The sequence below is a fragment of the Cucurbita moschata genome, unplaced genomic scaffold, assembly GCF_002738365.1.
Source record: "Cucurbita moschata cultivar Rifu unplaced genomic scaffold, Cmos_1.0 Cmo_Scf00016, whole genome shotgun sequence".
NCBI lineage: Eukaryota > Viridiplantae > Streptophyta > Magnoliopsida > Cucurbitales > Cucurbitaceae > Cucurbita > Cucurbita moschata.
Window position 1 is genome coordinate 403355 of NW_019268532.1, and position 19112 is coordinate 422466.

The 19112-nt window shown below is 36.5% G+C and overlaps 4 protein-coding genes and 3 non-coding genes across 13 annotated transcripts; 1 reads left to right on the forward strand and 6 right to left on the reverse strand.

Annotated features, from left to right (window-relative positions):
- Nucleotides 1–2535: 2535 nt before the first annotated feature.
- On the reverse strand, nt 2536–6350 carry LOC111454752 (beta-glucosidase 40-like). The gene is made up of 13 exons (XM_023096280.1): nt 5924–6350; nt 5644–5710; nt 5153–5211; nt 4994–5069; nt 4829–4900; nt 4378–4465; nt 4053–4308; nt 3806–3921; nt 3505–3728; nt 3356–3387; nt 3170–3272; nt 2985–3093; nt 2536–2886 (listed from the first exon to the last, which is right to left on the reverse strand). The coding sequence occupies exons 1-13, from the start codon at nt 6068–6070 to the stop codon at nt 2715–2717; spliced, it is 1521 nt and encodes a 506-aa protein (XP_022952048.1). The 5' UTR covers nt 6071–6350; the 3' UTR covers nt 2536–2714.
- A 116-nt stretch (nt 6351–6466) lies between these two features.
- LOC111454536 (protein KTI12 homolog) lies at nt 6467–8738 on the forward strand. Of its 3 annotated transcripts, none has more exons than XM_023096037.1 (3): nt 6467–6597; nt 6833–7047; nt 7525–8738. In XM_023096037.1, exon 3 carries the CDS (start codon nt 7582–7584, stop codon nt 8488–8490), a length of 909 nt encoding a protein of 302 aa, XP_022951805.1. In that variant the 5' UTR covers nt 6467–6597; nt 6833–7047; nt 7525–7581; the 3' UTR covers nt 8491–8738. The 3 variants fall into 3 exon arrangements, with proteins under 3 accessions (XP_022951805.1, XP_022951806.1, XP_022951804.1); XM_023096038.1 differs by lacking the exon at nt 6833–7047 and having other exon boundaries at nt 7528–8534; nt 8602–8738; XM_023096036.1 differs by lacking the exon at nt 6833–7047.
- Nucleotides 8739–8782: 44 nt separating this feature from the next.
- LOC111454535 (putative pentatricopeptide repeat-containing protein At1g26500) lies at nt 8783–10977 on the reverse strand. Of its 2 annotated transcripts, none has more exons than XM_023096034.1 (2): nt 9314–10977; nt 8783–9162 (listed from the first exon to the last, which is right to left on the reverse strand). In XM_023096034.1, the coding sequence occupies exons 1-2, from the start codon at nt 10846–10848 to the stop codon at nt 9126–9128; spliced, it is 1572 nt and encodes a 523-aa protein (XP_022951802.1). In that variant the 5' UTR covers nt 10849–10977; the 3' UTR covers nt 8783–9125. The 2 variants fall into 2 exon arrangements, with proteins under 2 accessions (XP_022951802.1, XP_022951803.1); XM_023096035.1 differs by having other exon boundaries at nt 8783–9121; nt 9230–10977.
- TRNAA-UGC lies at nt 10954–11026 on the reverse strand. Its single transcript has one exon. It is a non-coding gene; the product is annotated as a tRNA-Ala (tRNA).
- A 73-nt stretch (nt 11027–11099) lies between these two features.
- On the reverse strand, nt 11100–11172 carry TRNAA-UGC. The gene has a single exon. It is a non-coding gene; the product is annotated as a tRNA-Ala (tRNA).
- A 73-nt stretch (nt 11173–11245) lies between these two features.
- Nucleotides 11246–11318, reverse strand: TRNAA-UGC. The gene has a single exon. It is a non-coding gene; the product is annotated as a tRNA-Ala (tRNA).
- A 425-nt stretch (nt 11319–11743) lies between these two features.
- On the reverse strand, nt 11744–15812 carry LOC111454737 (erlin-2-B-like). 4 transcript variants are annotated; one of them, XM_023096259.1, is made up of 10 exons: nt 15498–15812; nt 14147–14267; nt 13996–14063; nt 13803–13862; nt 13559–13717; nt 13094–13240; nt 12652–12866; nt 12424–12532; nt 12212–12343; nt 11744–11881 (listed from the first exon to the last, which is right to left on the reverse strand). In XM_023096259.1, exons 1-9 carry the CDS (start codon nt 15612–15614, stop codon nt 12239–12241), a joined length of 1101 nt encoding a protein of 366 aa, XP_022952027.1. In that variant the 5' UTR covers nt 15615–15812; the 3' UTR covers nt 11744–11881; nt 12212–12238. The 4 variants fall into 4 exon arrangements, with proteins under 4 accessions (XP_022952027.1, XP_022952026.1, XP_022952025.1 ...); XM_023096258.1 differs by having other exon boundaries at nt 11744–11909; XM_023096257.1 differs by lacking the exon at nt 11744–11881 and adding an exon at nt 11919–12076.
- Nucleotides 15813–19112: the final 3300 nt, after the last annotated feature.

The window sequence follows — 19112 nt, forward strand, 5'->3', positions numbered from 1 at the left end:
ATGGGTTCCTTGTTCTTACTCTGCTCCGTGAACATCTTTATTATATAGTTGGTCCTACGTGGCACTACACGGGTACCGGTTAAGAAAATAATTTTTCATTTTAGGTTAAAAATATGGCGTATTTTAGGCGAAATTTTGATAAATTTTAAATTTAATATAAAATTGAAAGAGGGAACTTCAACGATAAATTAGGGTAGGTTTTTAATAATTTGATAGTGGTTGGGTTGGGAGTTAGTGTCCCCCAATTTAATGCCCTAACCCTAAGCATATATTTAATTAAGCCATTAAATTACTTATGGCAACCCATTATATATATATATATATATATATATTATATGCTATGCTCTATGGGTCTATTTTCCATCTTTTTATTTTGCAAATTTATGATTTTTAACGATATTTATACCAAACATTTTTTTGGGATTCTAAGCCAGATTCAATTCATCGGGATAGTTTATATAGTATTAGTCATTTCTTATTATAAATTCGTTAATTTACATTTTCGTCTTTATTTATTTATTTATTAGGTAATATTACAAATAATGGTGAAATTTGACTTGGGATTTTACTTTAATACCCTTTTGTATATCTAAATTAGGATGAAGGGGTAAGGGTATGAAAGTAATTTGAATATCTTAAATTGGAAATTTATACGCAAGGGAATAACAATATAGTAATAATTGAAGTAAGGCATTGTGATCACGTGCTTGTTTTTTTGGAGGGAATATTAGAAAGAGGAGAGAGAGAAGGATAGAGAAAGGGGAACTAATGAGAATCTTTATTTTTATTATTATTATTATTTTCTTTATTTCTTTTTAATTAATAAGCTAACTTGATTCCAAAGCAAGAATGTCATTTTCACTCCCACACCCCTCCACGTTTGCTTTTTACATTACCAACCCAACCAACCCTTTCATTATTTTTTTTTTCCTTCTTATTTTCTAACCGACAGATCGGTAATGTGAGATTCCACATAGGTCGGAGATGAGAACGAAACATTATTTATAAAAAAGTCAAAACTTCTTGTTAATACACGCGTTTTAAAATTGTGAGGCTGACCACGGTACGTAATGGACCAAAACGGACAACATCGGCTAGCGGTGGACTTGAGCTGTTACAAATGGTATCAGAGTTAGACATTGAGCAATGTGTCAGCGAAGACGTTGGACTCCAAGGGAGGTGGACTGTGAGATTCCATATTGGTTGGAGAAGGGAACGAAATATTCCTTATAAGGTGTGGAAAACTCTCTAAAATCATGAGACTGGTGACAATACATAAGAGGTAAAAGCGGATAATACGACGTAATACCTACATTTTATCTCATGAAAATTACCTTACGCTACCTAGTTGACATTTATGTTAAATTTTGTTTTTACTTTTGGTGGGGCCTAAAGCCACTCAAGGACTCTTTAATAAAATCAAATTTATTTTTGTTAAATAATAATAAATTCAATGACACGTGTTGGATTATAAGCACTGCCCCACATTGTCAATTCAAGAGATTTTGAAGATTTCAACTTTTGGTAAGTGGAGGGATAGGATAGACCAATACCTATTGATTGTCGGTGTAAATTTAGTCTCTAAACATTCGCGTTTTATCTTTTTACGGATGAAATTGGATTATAATAACAAATTCAAGTTGCAAAATAATAATAATAATAATAATAAATAAGGGTCAAATAGGTAAATGATGTATAACAGAGACAAATGCAGACCTAAACACAAAAATGACCGGACATCGAGCAAAGAAGAAAAGGAAGAGTCTGCAAAACCCTAAAAGAGTATATAAATTCTTTTCAATATGATTTTTAAAGTTTAAGAACAAAATAGACACAAAAAGTTACAAACTAAACTCGTAATTAAACCTAATAATAATAACAATAATAGTTTAACTAATCAACCAAATCTAATATTGTAATTAGATATTTGATTATATAAGTGTTGCACTTTAATTAAAGAGGGACATTAGTCCTAAATTATTTTAGTCTTAATAAATTAGCTAATGGGGGGCCAGAAAAAACACATTTTTTGTGAAGAGAAAAAAAATGTTGCTTTCATAAGCATGAATAATTATTATTAAAATAAAAACTTTTCTAATGTTGAAAGCTCAATATATTTATTATTATACCTCAACACTTTAACTATATGAGGGCGGTTAAAAAAATTCAAATGGAATTTTGAATTTTCAAAATAATAATAATAGAAAAATAAAGGGTTTTTATTATTATTATTTTTTTATAAGAAATACCTTCTACATTAAAAAGAACAAAAACATCTTAAAATAACTCATATTTGTTTGTAAGGACCGTCCCAAAAAAATGGTAGGCCAAAAGATAAAGTCAAATCCCGAAACTTTGAATATAGGTTAGAGTGGATGAATGGGACATTGGTGCATGGACCCACCACCCACGTGTCAAAATGACAATATTACCCTTTGATCAACATCGACTTTTTCCTCGAATTATTTATTTTTAAATTTTAAAGCTAAGAAATGAAGAGGGAATGGAAAATGAACTTCCTCTAACAAGTTTCAATTCTCAAGAAGGCAACGTTTTCCATTCATTTGGATTATATTATTTTAACAAATATCTTATTGTTTGCACAATAATGTTAAATATAGCTTTGCACGATAAGATAATGTATCAAATGACATCAAAAACAAAGACAAAAGCATGAAACTGTGGGCTAACCTTCTTTTAAGATTCTCTGAGTTCTAAGAAGCCAAGAACTTCTTGAACCATTGAACTGAGTCCTTGGGGTATCTCTTCAGCTTGTCCTTGTAATCAACATAGTAAAGGCCAAACCTTGAAGTGAAACCAGCAGACCACTCCCAATTATCCAACAGAGACCAAGCAAAGTACCCTTTCACATTGCACCCATCTTCCCTACAGCCCACACAACCAGATTTTGCATCTCAGAAAACCACACAACTAAAATTGCCATTGACATTTGACACTGATGAACAAGAACATGAAGAACTCACTTCATGGCAGCTAGAAGGTTTGTTAAGTAGCCATTGTGGTATCTGATCCTTTTCTCATCCTTTAATGCTTCTTTGATCGGTTTAGATCGGTCGTTTGGATCGTCCATCCCTGTTATAATCCCGACAAGAGTAAGTTTAGATCTTTACTTTTTGGCGAAAGTTCTGTGTTTCGAGCTGTGTTTTACCATTTTCAGTGATGATCACTAGTGGATTTCCATAGTGATTCTTGATGTAATTCATCAAACTTCGCATCCCACTAGGAACTATGTATAACCATATAGAATTTGCCTGAAAGTTCATAAACAAAAAAATTGAGTTACTTGTGTTTTTGTCTTCTGATTTTGTCAAAGATTAGAACAGCAGCACCCTACCCTTTCTGCAATGGTTTTCAGCCCTTTGAATGCTGCATAAACAAGAACAGCACCAATGGAGAGAATTTAAGAAGGGCAAACTTCAAATTTGATTCAGATATGTCTAAATTATTCAAAAGAGGTGGTGTTTATAGAGTAAGGATTCTTACGAACTGTGAAGGCACCAGAATCAGCAATGCTGTCATTCAGAACGACACCAATAATGTTTGAGCTGTTGTGATAAGCGTAAAATGTGGTGTAGTGATTTATGCCAACGAAATCCAGAGATCCTTTCACTAAAGCCGACTCCGACGCGGAAAACGTCGGTAGCCGCCCTCCAACTCTGCTTCTCATGGAGCTTGGATATTCACCAAATATCAACGGATTGAGAAACCTGAAAGTGAATGAACTTAAATCACAACATGATCTCCAATTTGGTGAAACTGAAAACAGATTGTTTAAAGAAATCACCATCCGAGCTGAAAATCTTGAGCTCTTTGGGTTGCTTGAATGTCATCGGTGGAATTCGTACCTGGTACGAACCAGATAACATCAAGCGAGATCCCAATCACTCCTCCCTGACTTTTCTGCAAAAATCCCCAAATCTCACACCATTTATCATAATATTCCACAATCTCAAACGAAATCAAACCACAAACAGACAGAATACCATCTAACCGATACGAATTTCAATAAAAACCTCATTCGGGATTCTTACCTGGTACTTTCTCCTGTAAATATCGGAGACAGCGGCGTGCGATAGGAGAAGATTGTGCGCAACAATGTAAGGCTCGGTTGCAGAGTTGCCATTCCGACACTTAAGATGGAGAAGGATGGAGCAGCGGCCCGGCGCATGAAGGCCGATGTCGTAGCCCTGTGTAGCGAAGGTATGCGGTTCATTGAACGTAATCCAATTCTTCACTCGATCGCCAAACTTCTGAAAGCACGTCTCGGCGAAAACCGCGAAATCTTGTCTGCAAATTTGAAAGGCGGGAATTGAAAATGGAGGAACGAGGAATTAGGGTTAGGGTTTACGGAATTACATGATTTGGGGGCTGAGCCATCCAGTATATCTGTCTTCTAGGGCTTGTGGAAGGTCCCAATGATAGAGAGTGACATAGGGTTGGATTCCTGGTTCAACCAAGAGTTGAGATTTAGAGAAGGATCATGAGTTTATAATAAAAAAAATATATTTTGTCTTAGGCCTTTTGTGGAAGTCCAAAGCAAAGTCATAAGAGCTTATATTCAAAGTGGACAATATCATACTATTATGGAGAGTTGTGTTCTTCTGACATAGTATCAGAGTCATGCCCTAAACTTAGTCGTGCCAATAGATAGGTAAATCCCCAAATGTCGAACAAATGACTCCAAAAGAAAAGGAGTCGAGCCTGGGGAGGCGTACTTTGTTCGAGGAAAGGTAATGGGAATGATCATGAGTTTATAATCAAAGAATACTCTCTCTATTAGTGCGAGACCATGAGAGCTTATACTTACCTTGAGCTAACAGAGCATTAATGAAATCGTTGTAATGATCGACTCCAGCTTGGTTGACCTCTCCGCTTCCATCTTACGAAACAAAAATACGTCATATATTATATTTTTATTAAGAGGTTGAAAATTGTAATTTTACTATTATAACCTTAAAAAAAAAAGTATTACTTGGGAAAATCCGAGACCAGGCAATCGAGAATCGGTAGGCATCCATACCCATATCCTTCATAAGTTTAATGTCTTCCTGTTTCCATTTTAATATTATTATTAATTTAATTTTTTTTTCTTATTCTCAATAATTGATATTAAAGTTATAAATATTGTTACCGGATACCGGTGGTACTGGTCCACTGCCTCATCTGCATTACTAGAATCAATCACCTTCCCTGCATCATTTCATTATTCACAATATTATAAAAAGAAAACCTTAAATAATTTATTTATTTATTTCAGGCTAAATATCTGTAAACTCCTCCATATTTTAAAATTTAAAATTTCATTTTTAATGTGTTGAATATTTTTTTATAGTTTGATATAAAAATATATCGTATTAATTGAATAAAAAAAATTATATATTTTAATTTAATAAAATGCGTAATAAAATTAGAATCGATAGCTATTTGGATGGACACATTTTCTTAATTTAAATCAAATATTATGATGGTAAATTTTTAAATGAAAATAACTTTTATTAAATACTAAATTAACTCAATTAAAAAAACTAATAAAAGGGTAAATATAATTAGCCTTTATGTTATTTTATTTATTTATTTTTCAAATTTTCTTTAAAATTACAAAATAATAATAATAATAATTACCAAATGAATGGGAAAATGTGTCCCAAATTGTAGGTCCTCTTCCGCCCTCCTTGATAGCTCCTTCATACTGTGAACCATAATTGATAAATACTCCACGTGGTTTGGTATTACACACTATTTATAATTATTCATTTTAAAAAAATTAATTTATAAATATTAACATCCAAATAATTCATAAATTAGGAAAATAAGGATAAAGTTTAATTTATTATTTATTTTATTTTATTTTTTAATTAAAAAACTTTGTGACAATAGTTAGTTAGAACAAAAAAAACGGAACCTGAAAAGCAGAGGAGGCCGTTCCGAAAACAAATCCGCTCGGAAAACCGCTTCTGGAAATCTGCGCCGAACAGATCTGAATCCCTAACACCGCCATCACCACCGCCATGCCGATGCCTACGGCGGCGCCTCTTCCTCCGGCCACCATAGCGCAGAAACAGAAGAGAAAAAAGAGGAGTGGTGTCGGAATTCGAATCGGAAGTGGAGTGAGTTTGAGGAAATCGAATCGGAAGTGACGGTGGTGGAGACGGCGGCGATGGTGACAAAATAGCGTTGAAGGAATCGCCTACTTTATAAAAGTTGGGAACGACATTGGCCTTATGGGAAATCCAACTCAGGAGAAGTCGCCCAGTTCACACTCCTAAATTTTGATCATATATGGCAATTTTTTTAATTTTCTATTTTTTTCTTTCCATTTTTGCACCTCGGCCACCACGTATTATATTTTTAGATAAATTTTCAAATTATTATAATATTATATATATATATATATATATATATATATATGTATGTATGTATGTAGAATATTCCTTTTATTAATATTTTCAAGGTATTTTCTGTAGAAAGGTTTAAGAAGTTCATCTTCATCAATCAATTCCGACGTTTCGGCCTCTCCTTCTCTAGAGACGAACAGACGGTGGGGGCAAGCAGACTAAGATATCCAAGGCAATCAAGGTAAGAATCGATAATTTCTCTGTGGTTTCATCGCGCGGCCTGGTTCTATTGGCTTAGATTCTCTTAATTTTGATTAGGAAACTTTTAATGATTTCTCTCAACGCGAAGAGAGTTTAATTTGTTGCTATTCGTCGAGAGATTGAGTCACATGTTTATAAATTATGAGAAGATTTGAAGCTCCGGAAGCCTGAATTTATTGCCTCTAATCTTCGGCTTTTTGTCTGAAAAATTGAAGGTTCTTTAATCTCAAGCCTTTTCTTCTCGGGGATATCGTTATTCCACCTATTGTTTGTTCTATCAACCGAACTTCATTTTGAGCCACAATGAATTCGTAGAACAGTGACGAATCCGACAATAAAATTTCGCTTATTTTATTCTGTTCTTTGGATCTGAAAGAGTAATCTGAACCTAGTTCTGTTTATCTCTTGCTGCTCTATATTCTGAATCTAGGTAACTTCCCTGTCCTCTGTGTATTTCTTCATTTAATTTTGTTCGGCTGTTCAATGTAACTGATAGTTATTAGGAAATTAACGAGTCCAAATCTTAATTATTGAAAGCGAAGAACGCCCTAGGGTGGTGACCAACTACATAAGATTTAACAAGTTATATTTGCAATCAAATGTAGTAGCGTCAAATGGCTATCTAGTGAGATTAGTCGAGGTGCACGCAAGTCAGCATGAACATTCTTGACTTTATGCATGGAGTTCGACTCATTGTCAGGCTTCTGTCTATTTTTACTTGCATTTGCTGCATCCTACAAAGTTTTCTTATAATTTGTAGTATGAATCATATGTTATTTGTGTAAATTCCTTGATCATTTCTTTCTAATGGTTCTAGCTATGTTATGGAATTATCTTCTTGGATGAGAAACAAGTACTCTTCCTCGGTAGTGTTATTGATATTTGTTGTTTTTTCTTTGATTATTAGCAGTTAGAACTTTTCTGCTTTGAAATCTTTGCCTACAAGCTCAATTTTCTCCATAAAATGGCATTGGTTGTGGTCTGTGGCCAGCCATGCAGTGGGAAGTCCACTGCGGCACTCTGCTTAGCTGAAGCTCTCAAGGAATCAAATGTAAAGCAAGCTGTAAAGATAATCAATGAAACTTCTTTTCATCTCGACCGCAATCAGAGCTATGCCGATATGCCTGCCGAAAAGAATTTAAGGGGAGTTCTCAGATCTGAAGTCGACCGATCTGTATCGGAAGACAACATTGTCATTGTAGACTCTTTGAATAGTATAAAGGGTTATAGGTACGAGCTGTGGTGTTTGGCTCGTGGAGCTGGAATTAGGTACTGTGTTCTGTACTGTGATGTGGAAGAAACACATTGTAGGAAGTGGAACGACGAGCGGCGAGAGAACGGAGAAGCTAACTACGATGATAAGATATTTGAAGATCTGGTGAGAAGGTTTGAGAGACCAATTAGTAGGAATAGATGGGACTCGCCATTGTTCGAGTTGTTGCCACATAAAGATGGAATAGAGAAATCATCTACTGTCATTCTAGATGCTGTATCATACTTGACAAAAGAGGTTGACTCGAAGTCGAGGGATGTAAAGATCTTACAGCCAACGATCGCGACTCGGAGTACTCGATTATCGGAGGCGAATTCTTTGTATGAGTTGGACAAAGCAACACACGAAGTGGTTAATGCTATAGTAGAAGCGCAAGGCCAAGCAATGGGAGGACCTCTGAATGGTGTCCCTCTGGGTCAGGATTTGCCAACCATCAATATTTCAAAGTCGGTCGGCCTTCCCGAGCTTCGGAGGCTACGGAGAACGTTCATTAAACTAACAGGGCAAACTAGTTTAAGTGGACCACCGCCACCTTGTGATGCAGCAAGTGCTAAGAGGATGTTCGTTGACTACCTGAATAGGGAACTGGGGACAGCTTGAACCAGATTAACCTGAATGATACTCGGAGTTCCCAAAATGTTGGTGATCGAGGAGGGTTCAAATCTTTGATCTTTTCATCAAGATTATATGTCTTAACTAGTTGAGTTTTACTTTGAGTTGAGTTCAATAATGTTTGAAATTGAAGAGGAGGGTTCGAATCTCTGACCCTTCGTCAAGATTATGTCTTAACTAGTTGAGTTAAGGAACTTGGGTGTGTGTCTTGTCGAAATGAAATTGCCTTATCTTTTTATTATTTCTTTTTCGTTAATGGGTTAAGGTGGGAGTTTCGTTATTATGCCAACCACCCCAACTTCTTATAGAGTGAAAATCAGTTTAGCCTAAATTCAAAATCCATGAAGAATCCTCTGATTCTGGTACAAATGGTACAAATGGCACAAATGGCATTTATATTTACTAGCATGTTACTATTTGCAGGGGGCATGAATCAGTTTGATTTCAGGTTCAAGGTGACATAGCTGTGAAGAGTAAACTTTCAATTTCTTCGATTAAGCCAAGCATGAGAACCAAAACCATCCTTGCCTTGAATGGATTGCCAGTTTGTCGTGCTAAGCGTTTCCAAATCTGAGACGACACCGTTGCTCGATCTCTCCTCCTATCTCACCTCAAACACCTGATCATTTCAACTCGACACAAACCGATATCTTGCTCGACATCATGAAGCGATTTGTAATCCAATAGGGCAGTTGCTTGATCTCTCCTCCTATCTCACCTCAAGCACCTGATCCTTTCAACTCGACACAGCCGATGTCTTGCTGGACATCATAGCGATTTGTTATCCAATAGAGCATTTCAAATCTGAGACGACACAGTTGCTCGATCTCTCCTCCTATCTCTAGTGGTCATTTTCTCCCCATACCTCTGAAATATATCAGCCAAATCAACCAACCCAACTTCTCTCAACCTATTCCCCACCTCTCTAAACATCACCACTCCCTCCTCATTCGAATAGTAATGCAAAAACTTGTTGTAATCAAACCTTGGCACTTCAAGCCCTCTTTTCATCACTCTCTCCACATACTTTGTGGCCTCCAATGACTTCCCAAACTTCACCAAACCTCCAACAAAAATGGTATCAAAATTCACCAATGGATCCATTCCCTTCCTCCCCCTTCTCCCTAGATGTCCTTGCAACAACATTACATATGTATGCATTATAGGCTCACACCCTCTTTCAATCATTACCCGAAAAACTTGTGTCGCTTCACTTGCCCTTCGCAGCCTCAAAAGCCCCTTAATCATAGCATGATAAACACTCAAATCAGGATTCTCAATTCTTCCCATTATGTTATAAGCTTCCCTCCTCCTCCCTCTAGCTAAAACCCCATAGATTAGTGAAGAATGTGCTGAATTATCAGCTTCAAACCCTCTCTTAAGCATTTCGTCGAACACATTGTAGGCCTGCCTCATCTTGCCTTTGTTGCATAACCATTTAATCACAAGACTATAAGTTGAAGGGATCAAATCATTCATCCTGTTTGACCTCATTGCCTGAAAAAGCTTCAAAGCTTCACCGAATTTGTTGGCCTTGAAAAGAACATTCATCATCTCCTCCACAGCTTCCATTTCAGCCTCGAACCCATCTTCCACCATTAAGTTCCAAATCTTTGAAGCTTCAATCACATCTCCCACATCGCAAAATCCCTTGATCAACAACTTGTAAGTAACCCCATCAGCCTTGATCCATTCCTTCAATTTCAAAACCAGAAACTTGGCCTCATCCACAAGTTTACAGCCACACAATTTCTCAACTACTTTGTTCAAAGTCACTAAGCTATAACCAAATCCATATCCATTCATCAAATGGAAAAGCTCCACACATTTCTTCAATTCCCTTGCCGCCGCCAGCGTTCTCAGAGCAACAACGAAGGTCTTATCCGTCACCAAACGCCGCCGTCCCATTTCCTGAATCAAATCCCACAAGAGATCGATATTTCGAGATTTTCCAACAATATCAATCATCTTGTTGAAAGAGACCGCCGTGTGAGTGAAATTCGGGTCGGTTTCGGTGAATTGGAAGAAGCGATAAACGGGTCGCCATGAGAAAGGGAAGGTGTTGCAGACCTGGAGGAAGAATTCGTGCGAGAGGTTGAAACTACAGGCGCGAAGTTTGGAGTGAAGCCTGAGATCGGAGGAGTTCTGCTGCTGATATAGAACGGTACAGACGCGGCGGAGGTGTGTCGGGTCAATTGCCAGTCGAATGTCGTTGTGGGGGGCGGCCGTAGGTGGCGCCGCCGTGGGGTTGATGGAATCGGAAGTCAAGGAACTAAAACGTTGGTGAAAGACGAAGCTAAATGGGAACTTAGTGATGATAATATGTCGATATCTGACGACTGCCATTTTTTGGGCATGGAAGAACAAAATGGAGATGAGTTTTTGGCAGCTCCAATTTAAACTAGATGAACAAACCAGATTTCGAGGGAAGGAAAAAATACAAAATAAGAATGGAGATGCAGGGTATCGAACCCTGTACCTCTCGCATGCAAAGCGAGCGCTCTACCATTTGAGCTACATCCCCAAATTGTTAGAATAATAATATTTATTATATATTTTATATTTGTTTAGGTCAAATAAATCAATAAAAGAAAAAATGGAGATGCAGGGTATCGAACCCTGTACCTCTCGCATGCAAAGCGAGCGCTCTACCATTTGAGCTACATCCCCAAGTTGTTAGAATAATAATATTTATTATATATTTTATATTTTTTTAGGTCAAATAAATCAATAAAAGAAAAAGTGGAGATGCAGGGTATCGAACCCTGTACCTCTCGCATGCAAAGCGAGCGCTCTACCATTTGAGCTACATCCCCAAGTCGTTAGCATAAAAATCATAAAGCTAATTTCTATATTTGTGTGGGTCATAAATACATCAATATGAACATAATTCTTGTCAAAGAAGATTAAAAGAACTTAAGGGAATATGAACGTGGAGAGTGAAGATAGTTTAGTTAAATCCTCTTTTTTCCTCTTTTACATACAAAAAAAAATATAATTTAACCAATAATTCATGATATACTTAAATAAAATATATTATTTTACGATTATTATATTTCTTAAATGAAATAAATGGATAATGTTCTTAAACAATTAAATTCATGAATATTTTTTATTCTCGATAAGAAAGTTTGAATCTTCTAGTTTTGTGGAAATCTGAAGTTGTCATTTTTTGTAGAATGAACTAAAAAAAAAAGCATCTATGAAATTTTGTGAAACTATAGGAACTATTTATGAAATCTTATCGGATCAATTCGTTCTTTTATCTAATTTTATTCAAAAGGAGGCTCAAATCACACTGCTTAGTAAGGTCCTCAAAATTGGTGAAGAAGAATTCTTTGCTAAACAAGAGATCACAATCAAGCATCTTCACTCTTCCCTGGTCAAGCAGAAGTTCGTGTATTAGCCTAACAACATTGAAGAACCAAGGGTTATTATTGATTCACTTGAAATGCTATAACGTTTTTATCCGAAACTTCACCGAGCAAAAGAACACGAAGAATCCTAACGTTCTCATAAAGAAATGAATTTGATACAAATAATATCCGAATACCAAAGTTTCCCTCCACGTGCCCTCTGCAAAGTAAACAGTTTGATCTCGGAAGGACGAAAGAAAGAACCTGTTCGTGCTCCGTGGAGAATTCTTTTGACATGTACCATGAGAGAGTTTTTCCAATATTGAGAAAGAAAGAGAGGAAGACCCGTATACCTGATCATTAGAGGCTGAATCTTGGATCTATATTTCTAAGGTTTCATCTCCGGATGCTTTTCTTGATGCATCTTCTGAAACCTGATGCAGGAAGTTTCCAAGCAACCTCTGATCCAAAACCATGTTGGGAACCTAGCAGAACCAAAGCTACCGAGTTAGTGATAGACACGTAACGCGTATATATTGAGAGCAAAAAGAGACCGAGCGCGTGCCTTGTCCCCAAAGAAAATCTTTGTATTATCAGCAATGGCCTCGATGAATTTAAGCTCAAGAAACTGGGGTGTAAGCTTCAACTTGTTCGCTTCAGCTTCTCTTAGAACACTGATAAAAGGATGAAAAGACATGAATATCACTCACTACACATTCGGTTTCTAAAACTGCATTCATTTCTCACTTCGACAAATCGAGGTGAGGTTGGAAAAGCAAAAGGAGAGAAGTACCGGTAATAATTGGCGTCGGCGAGGCTTTTTTCACGAGCAAGATAGATGTGGTTATCAATTTCTTGCTGTCTCCTGGAACTCTCCTTTTCCATTAGTTTCTGGTCCATGAGGATCCTGCTAACGTTAGCATTCTTCTCAGCTTCACTGATCGCCATTTTTTTGTTGGTTTCTGCCTCTTTCTCCACTACCCTTTGTCTCTCTATAGCAATTAAAACCTATCCAAGTATGTCCAAGATTTCATAGCATTAGAATTAAGACGAGCAGTAATCTGTATCGATGTCAATCCATATAGACGTTTTTGGAATTGAAAGTGTAAACATGGTTTTGAACCAAGATATGCAAGATTATGAGTATGCAATGATGCTCTTTCATACGTTCAACATATGCTTTCAAAACTCAAACAGAACAAGAAAAAGGTTGTTTTCCCATGTTAGAGATGCACCTTTGTACGCTCCACTTCCATGTCTTCAAAGTTCTTTCTGATAGAATGTGGGATGGTGGGCTTTGTTACACGAACACTGATTATTTCAATACCTGGAGCATAACGTGTACAGTCACCTTGGAGGGCATCTTTCATCTTTTCATCAATCTGAATACGAAAAACAGTCACAGATCATTGATGCGAAAGTAATGCTCGATGCCAATGGAGAAAAGTATCTACGACGAATTTATGAAAACATCTGCTTTTAAAGCCTTGAAAGGATTCCTTGAAAGAATTCACAGCTGAAGAACAGAAAAATATACTTGACACAAATGACTCAACAAGTAAGGCAGTAAGTTAATAGCTAGAATATACACTTAGCATGTTGCTCGTATCAGCTCTGCAGGATGCTTGTGTGAATAGAAACAATCACAAAACTACGCAAGGTTTTAAAAGAACACATTTTATGTTCATTTTTTTACGTACCTGATCGAAAACATCAATATAAACTTGCTGAAGACTGTGAGAACTACAAAACTGATTGATTTCATGATGAATCTTGTCATATATCCATATGTTATCATAATTCACACCATAGTGGACCAGGGTTTCATGCACATATTCTTTGCGGAGGCGATTGACAACCTGAAAGCAGCATCCTTATGAACTAAGATGAAGAATAAGAAAATCTAACATCAATTATTGGGAAGGAATTTCCTAGTAATTTCACCTCGATTTTCTCGAAGTTGATCATTACGCCCCCCTTAGTACCACATGGAATATCCCTAACCTGCATCAAGGACATCAATTAGGACCTCTTCAAATATTGAAATCCTAAAATTGGCATTAAGAATTTTGTGTCCCCAATGAAAAATATTGTAATGCTTATATCATCATAGTAATTGTAAATAAATCTAATTTACTTGATCAGTCTGGAGGGTAACTTGAACAGGCACAAACTGGGTTAACAGAGGCAACTTTAGATGGAAACCTGAAATTTTCACATGAATAAAGGCAGTAGGACATATGATCTGTATAACCATGAAAAATCGGGCGGAACGGAGAGACTTAAACCTGGATCCGTTATTGTCTTCAGAAGGGCACCTCCTCTCCAATATACTCCAACATGACCTTCTGGTACTTGGTGTAAAATAGATAAGTTACTTTTGAAGTTTGATTGAGATGGAATCAGCACCTGCATGCATAAAAATGCAGTTCTACAACCACTAAAATCAACCAGATCAAGCACAATGATCTCAAAATTGATACCATTTCTTGACCAAGTTGTGCCTGTAACAAGACTTGCATAGCTAAAACACCCAATAAGTAAAGAGGTTCAATTTTTCACTTGGCTGATTGCCAAACCAACACCAATAGTGATCCAAATTCTCATTTACTTACTAAGCATAGTAAACATGCCATGTCTGAAACGTGAAATTTGTCATGTTTTTGTAACAGTCCAAGCTTACTGCTAGCAAATATTGTCCGCTTTGGCCCGTAAAAGCCCGTAACGCATCGCTGTCAGCCTCACAATTTTAAAACGTGTCTATTAGAGAGAGGTTTCCACACTGTTATAAGTAATGATACATTCTCCTCTCCAACTGATGTGGGATCTGATACACCGCTCGATATCTGGCTCTGATACCATTTGTAACAGCCCAAGCCTCAAGGTTTTAAAACACGTCTATTAGGGAGAGGTTTCCATACCCTTATAAGGAATGTTTCGTTCTCCTCTCCAACCGACGTGAGATCTTACATGTTTACACAAACTATTCACTGTCTGCTTAAATTTGCTGAACCTTTTTTCTTATCCTACAATTTGGTCAAATTTTCTCAACTATTTCAGGCCCCTACTTTTGATAGCCACGACTGTTTCAATCATACTGCTAGAATATCAGAATCACAAGATCACTACGTGACAGAAGATAAATCATATGTTCTTCCTTTTCTTTAAAACAAAATTGATAATATACGATTGATGGCAACAATTACAGAAACTTGTGCAATAGACTCCACATCTATCTTAATCGATGGATAACCTCTTCGTAACTTCCACATATGACACTGAATATGAGTTAAAAACAAGTAAACAGCCAATTACACAATCAAACAGTAGTAGTTATGAAAGTATTACAAATCCAACAAGCAGGTTCTTAAGTACATGAAGCCGACCAACGAAGTGCGATATAAGCGAAGTATAACTCAAACTTATTAGCTTTCTAACTCCATTTCGCAACGATGACAACACAGAAAACAACAACAACAACAAACGCATTCAGCTTGGACAAAAGCCTTTGACCTCAGATAAACAAAAGGTATATCAATACTCGCTCATCGAAAACTAAGCCGTAACAAAATGGAATTCAAAAAACAAAACCACGAAACCTAGCGCGTTTTGCAGCTCAATGAGGAAGCGAAATGATACCATGGAAAAGATGGCGATGAAGGAGGCGAAAACAGTGAGTACGGAGGAGAAACTGCCGCCGGATTCTGAAGAACGAGGCTGCGGAGATGGTGGTCGCAGTGGCTGATTACGATCCATGGCGCGCTCTCACTCTCGAAAAAAATGAATCAAATCAAAATCTGTGATATGAATTTCTAACCTACCAAGCTTTCATATTGTATGATGAAATCAAATTAAATAATGAAATTTTTTTTTTGGCTCAATTTGCAGTCAACAGCGAATTTGTAGTCTTTTTTTAAGGCTCAAGTCTGTTTGATGTTCATCCTTCCATCTCCGTCTCGGTATATTTTCCATTTTTCTTTTCGAGAATTACTAATATTGTATTTTAAACATCTTTAATTTCTTTTATGATTTTTTTTTTTTAATTTTAACCTCAAATTTCACTATTCCCAAAATATCCTTGAAGATTTTTTCATTAAAAATTAACACGATAATTAATGTATGGAAATTAAAAAATAAACATAAAATTATTTACGATATTATACATTTAAATTGAAATTCATTAAAATTCATTTCATAAATAATTTCGAGTTTAAATGAAAATAATTATATTTTATTTTTTATTATCAGTCTTCGCATTAATTTCCACCTTTTATTTTAACAAAAATAAATTATGTATTTCTCAAAATATTTTAACTAATATCCTTAAATTATTAAAAAAATATCACTAATATAATTTTCTTTTTAAATATTGCTAATATCTTTTATTAACTCTAAAAGTATAAATATTTTAATCATTAAATAATGACTCATTAATACGATTTATTTATTTATTTTATTAGTAATAATGTTAAGGATATTTAGTAATAAATTATAGTTTACCATATATATTATATTTGATATTTTATTATAAGGCAAATATCTAACATTTGCCTTATTACTATAGGTATCTTTCCATTTATTGTTATTTCCATTTATTACTATTTCCATATCCTTGTAATTTATTTGATTATAAATAAGATAACTTTCACACCATTTAGGTGTGGTGGATTCAGCAAACATTCACATGGTATCAGAGCCATTTTGGTTTAGCAACCTAGATCTTTTCTTTTCAATGGCTTTTGAAATCTTCTACTGTTCTTCTCCACCACCACTGTTGTCTTTGATGTCGCAGGGGCAGTCGTCATGGCTGTCACATGCAGAGTCGATTGATTATTCTTCGGCTCCACCTTTTTGACCTCCAAATCATCCTTCGCCATACTCTGTACATACAACCTCACCTTTTCCAAACATAGCCTCTTTCATTTTCTTCCCAATTTTTCCTTCATCCTTCATCCTTCATCCTTCATCCTTCACAAAAACCCTAATCTTAGGATCTTCATCAGCATCCCTCTTCGAAAATATACAGAATCTCAATAACCCCATCGACCTTCTGCAGAGATTTACCTTTGGAATCTGGGCGCCGCACTGGCATCTTCGCCAACCAAGTTGCCGCCGCCCTTCTCGCCAAAATTGGCCCCTTCGCCCCAATGTGGCGACTCTTCCAGCTGCCCTTCTCGCCAAAATTGGCTCATTCGCCCAATGTGGCGACTCTTCCGGCTTCAACATTGTCTTTGTCCCTTGCTTTAGGTTTCCCCTTCTACTTCTTGGGGTTAGACATATTCTCACCAGAGCCAAGTCAGCATCGTCGCTAAGCGACAATCCCTCTTCATGGGTTAGACATATTCTCACCGAAGCCAAGGTAGCATTTGCCGCTGAGCGGCGATCTCTCTGCAGTTTTCGATGGCCAAGAAAGTGTTTCTCTACGCCTCCTCTGAACCAGGTTGTTAACATCTTCACGAAAAGTGTTTTTCAACCTCTTTGAATTTTTCAGATTCAAGCTTCACGTTCGTTTAAATCCGACGCTTAGCTTGCGGTGGGGTGTTAAGGATATTTAGTAATAAATTATAGTTTACCATATATATTATATTTGATATTTTATTATAAGGCAAATATCTAACATTTGCCTTATTACTATAGGTATCTTTCCATTTATTGTTATTTCTATTTATTACTATTTCCATATCCTTGTAATTTATTTGATTATAAATAAGATAACTTTCACACCATTTAGGTGTGGTGGATTCAGCAAACATTCACAAATAATCTATTGAAATCTATGGGAAACACAGATTCAGTTATTCATGTTTTAAACATAAATTTAAACAAGTTTAATAGAGACGATACATTTTAATTTTGATTAAGAAATTAAAATGTTGAAAGTGAGTACTAAAACTGAGGCAAACAGCCAAATGGTGCGTTACCGGCATGAACTGATTAGTCGATGGTTCAGTCAATTCAAATTTTCGTCCTTATTTGAGATTCCACATCGGTTGGAGTATAACAAAACATTTCTTAAAATGTGTGAAAATTTCTCCTCTAACATACGCGTTTTAGAATCGTGAGATTGATGACAATACATAACGGGCCAAAACAGACAATATCTACTAGCGGTGGGCTTGAGCTATTACAAATGGAATCAGAGCTAGGCACCATGTAGTGGGCCAGAAAGAACACTAGGCACCCAATGGAGGTAGATTGTGAGATCCCACACGGTAGGATGTGAAAACCTCTCCCTGGCTAGCAAACGCGTTTTAAAACCATGAAGTTGACGACTATACGAAATGAGCAAAAGCAGACAATATCGGCTAATAATGGGCTTGAGCTATTACAAATAGAATTAGAACTAGACACCGGACAGTGTGGAGATCTCGCATCAGTTAAAGAAGGAAACAGTGTAAAAACCTCTCCGTAGCTGTAATGGCCCAGATCCACCGCTAGGTGTTATTGTTCTCTTTGGGCTTCCCCTCAAGGCTTTAAAACGCATCTGCTAGGAAAGGTTTCCACACCTTTATAAATGGTGGTTTGTTCTCCTCCTCAACTAGGGTGGGATGTCACAATCCACCCCCCTTCGGGGCCAGCGTTCTCGCTGGCACTCTTTTCTTCCTCCCATGTGGGACCGCCCCCAAGTTCACCCCCCTTTGGGACCCAGCGTCCTTATTTGGCACACCGCCTCATGTCTACCCGCTTCGAGGAACAGCAAGAAGGCTAACACATCATCCAGTGTCTAGCTCTAATACCATTTGTAAAGACCCAGATCCACCGCTAGCAGATAATGTCCTATTTGGGCTTTCCCTTTCAGGCTTACCCTCAAGGCTTTAAAACGCGTTTGCTAGGAGAAGGTTTCCACATCCTTATAAATGGAGGTTTATTCTCCTCACCAACCAATGTGGGACATCACACTAGCAGACCCATTTTTAAACCATGAGACAAACACCCATACATAACAAACCAATGCAGACAATATCTGGTAGCAATGAATCGACTTAAAAGCTCAACTAACCAACACGAACATAGCTCAGCAATAATAAACCTGCATCTATTCCTGAAAGCTCAAAGGTTCCCGACACGCGTCATAACATCCACAAGCCAAAATAAAATATTAAAAAGAAACTAATAATCAAAAAGATATTTACTCATCATATTCAAGCAAATAGTTGGCAGGTAGTTCATCAGTCTATTCACACCTATATATATATATATATATATATATATATATATATATATATATATATATATATATATATATATATATAT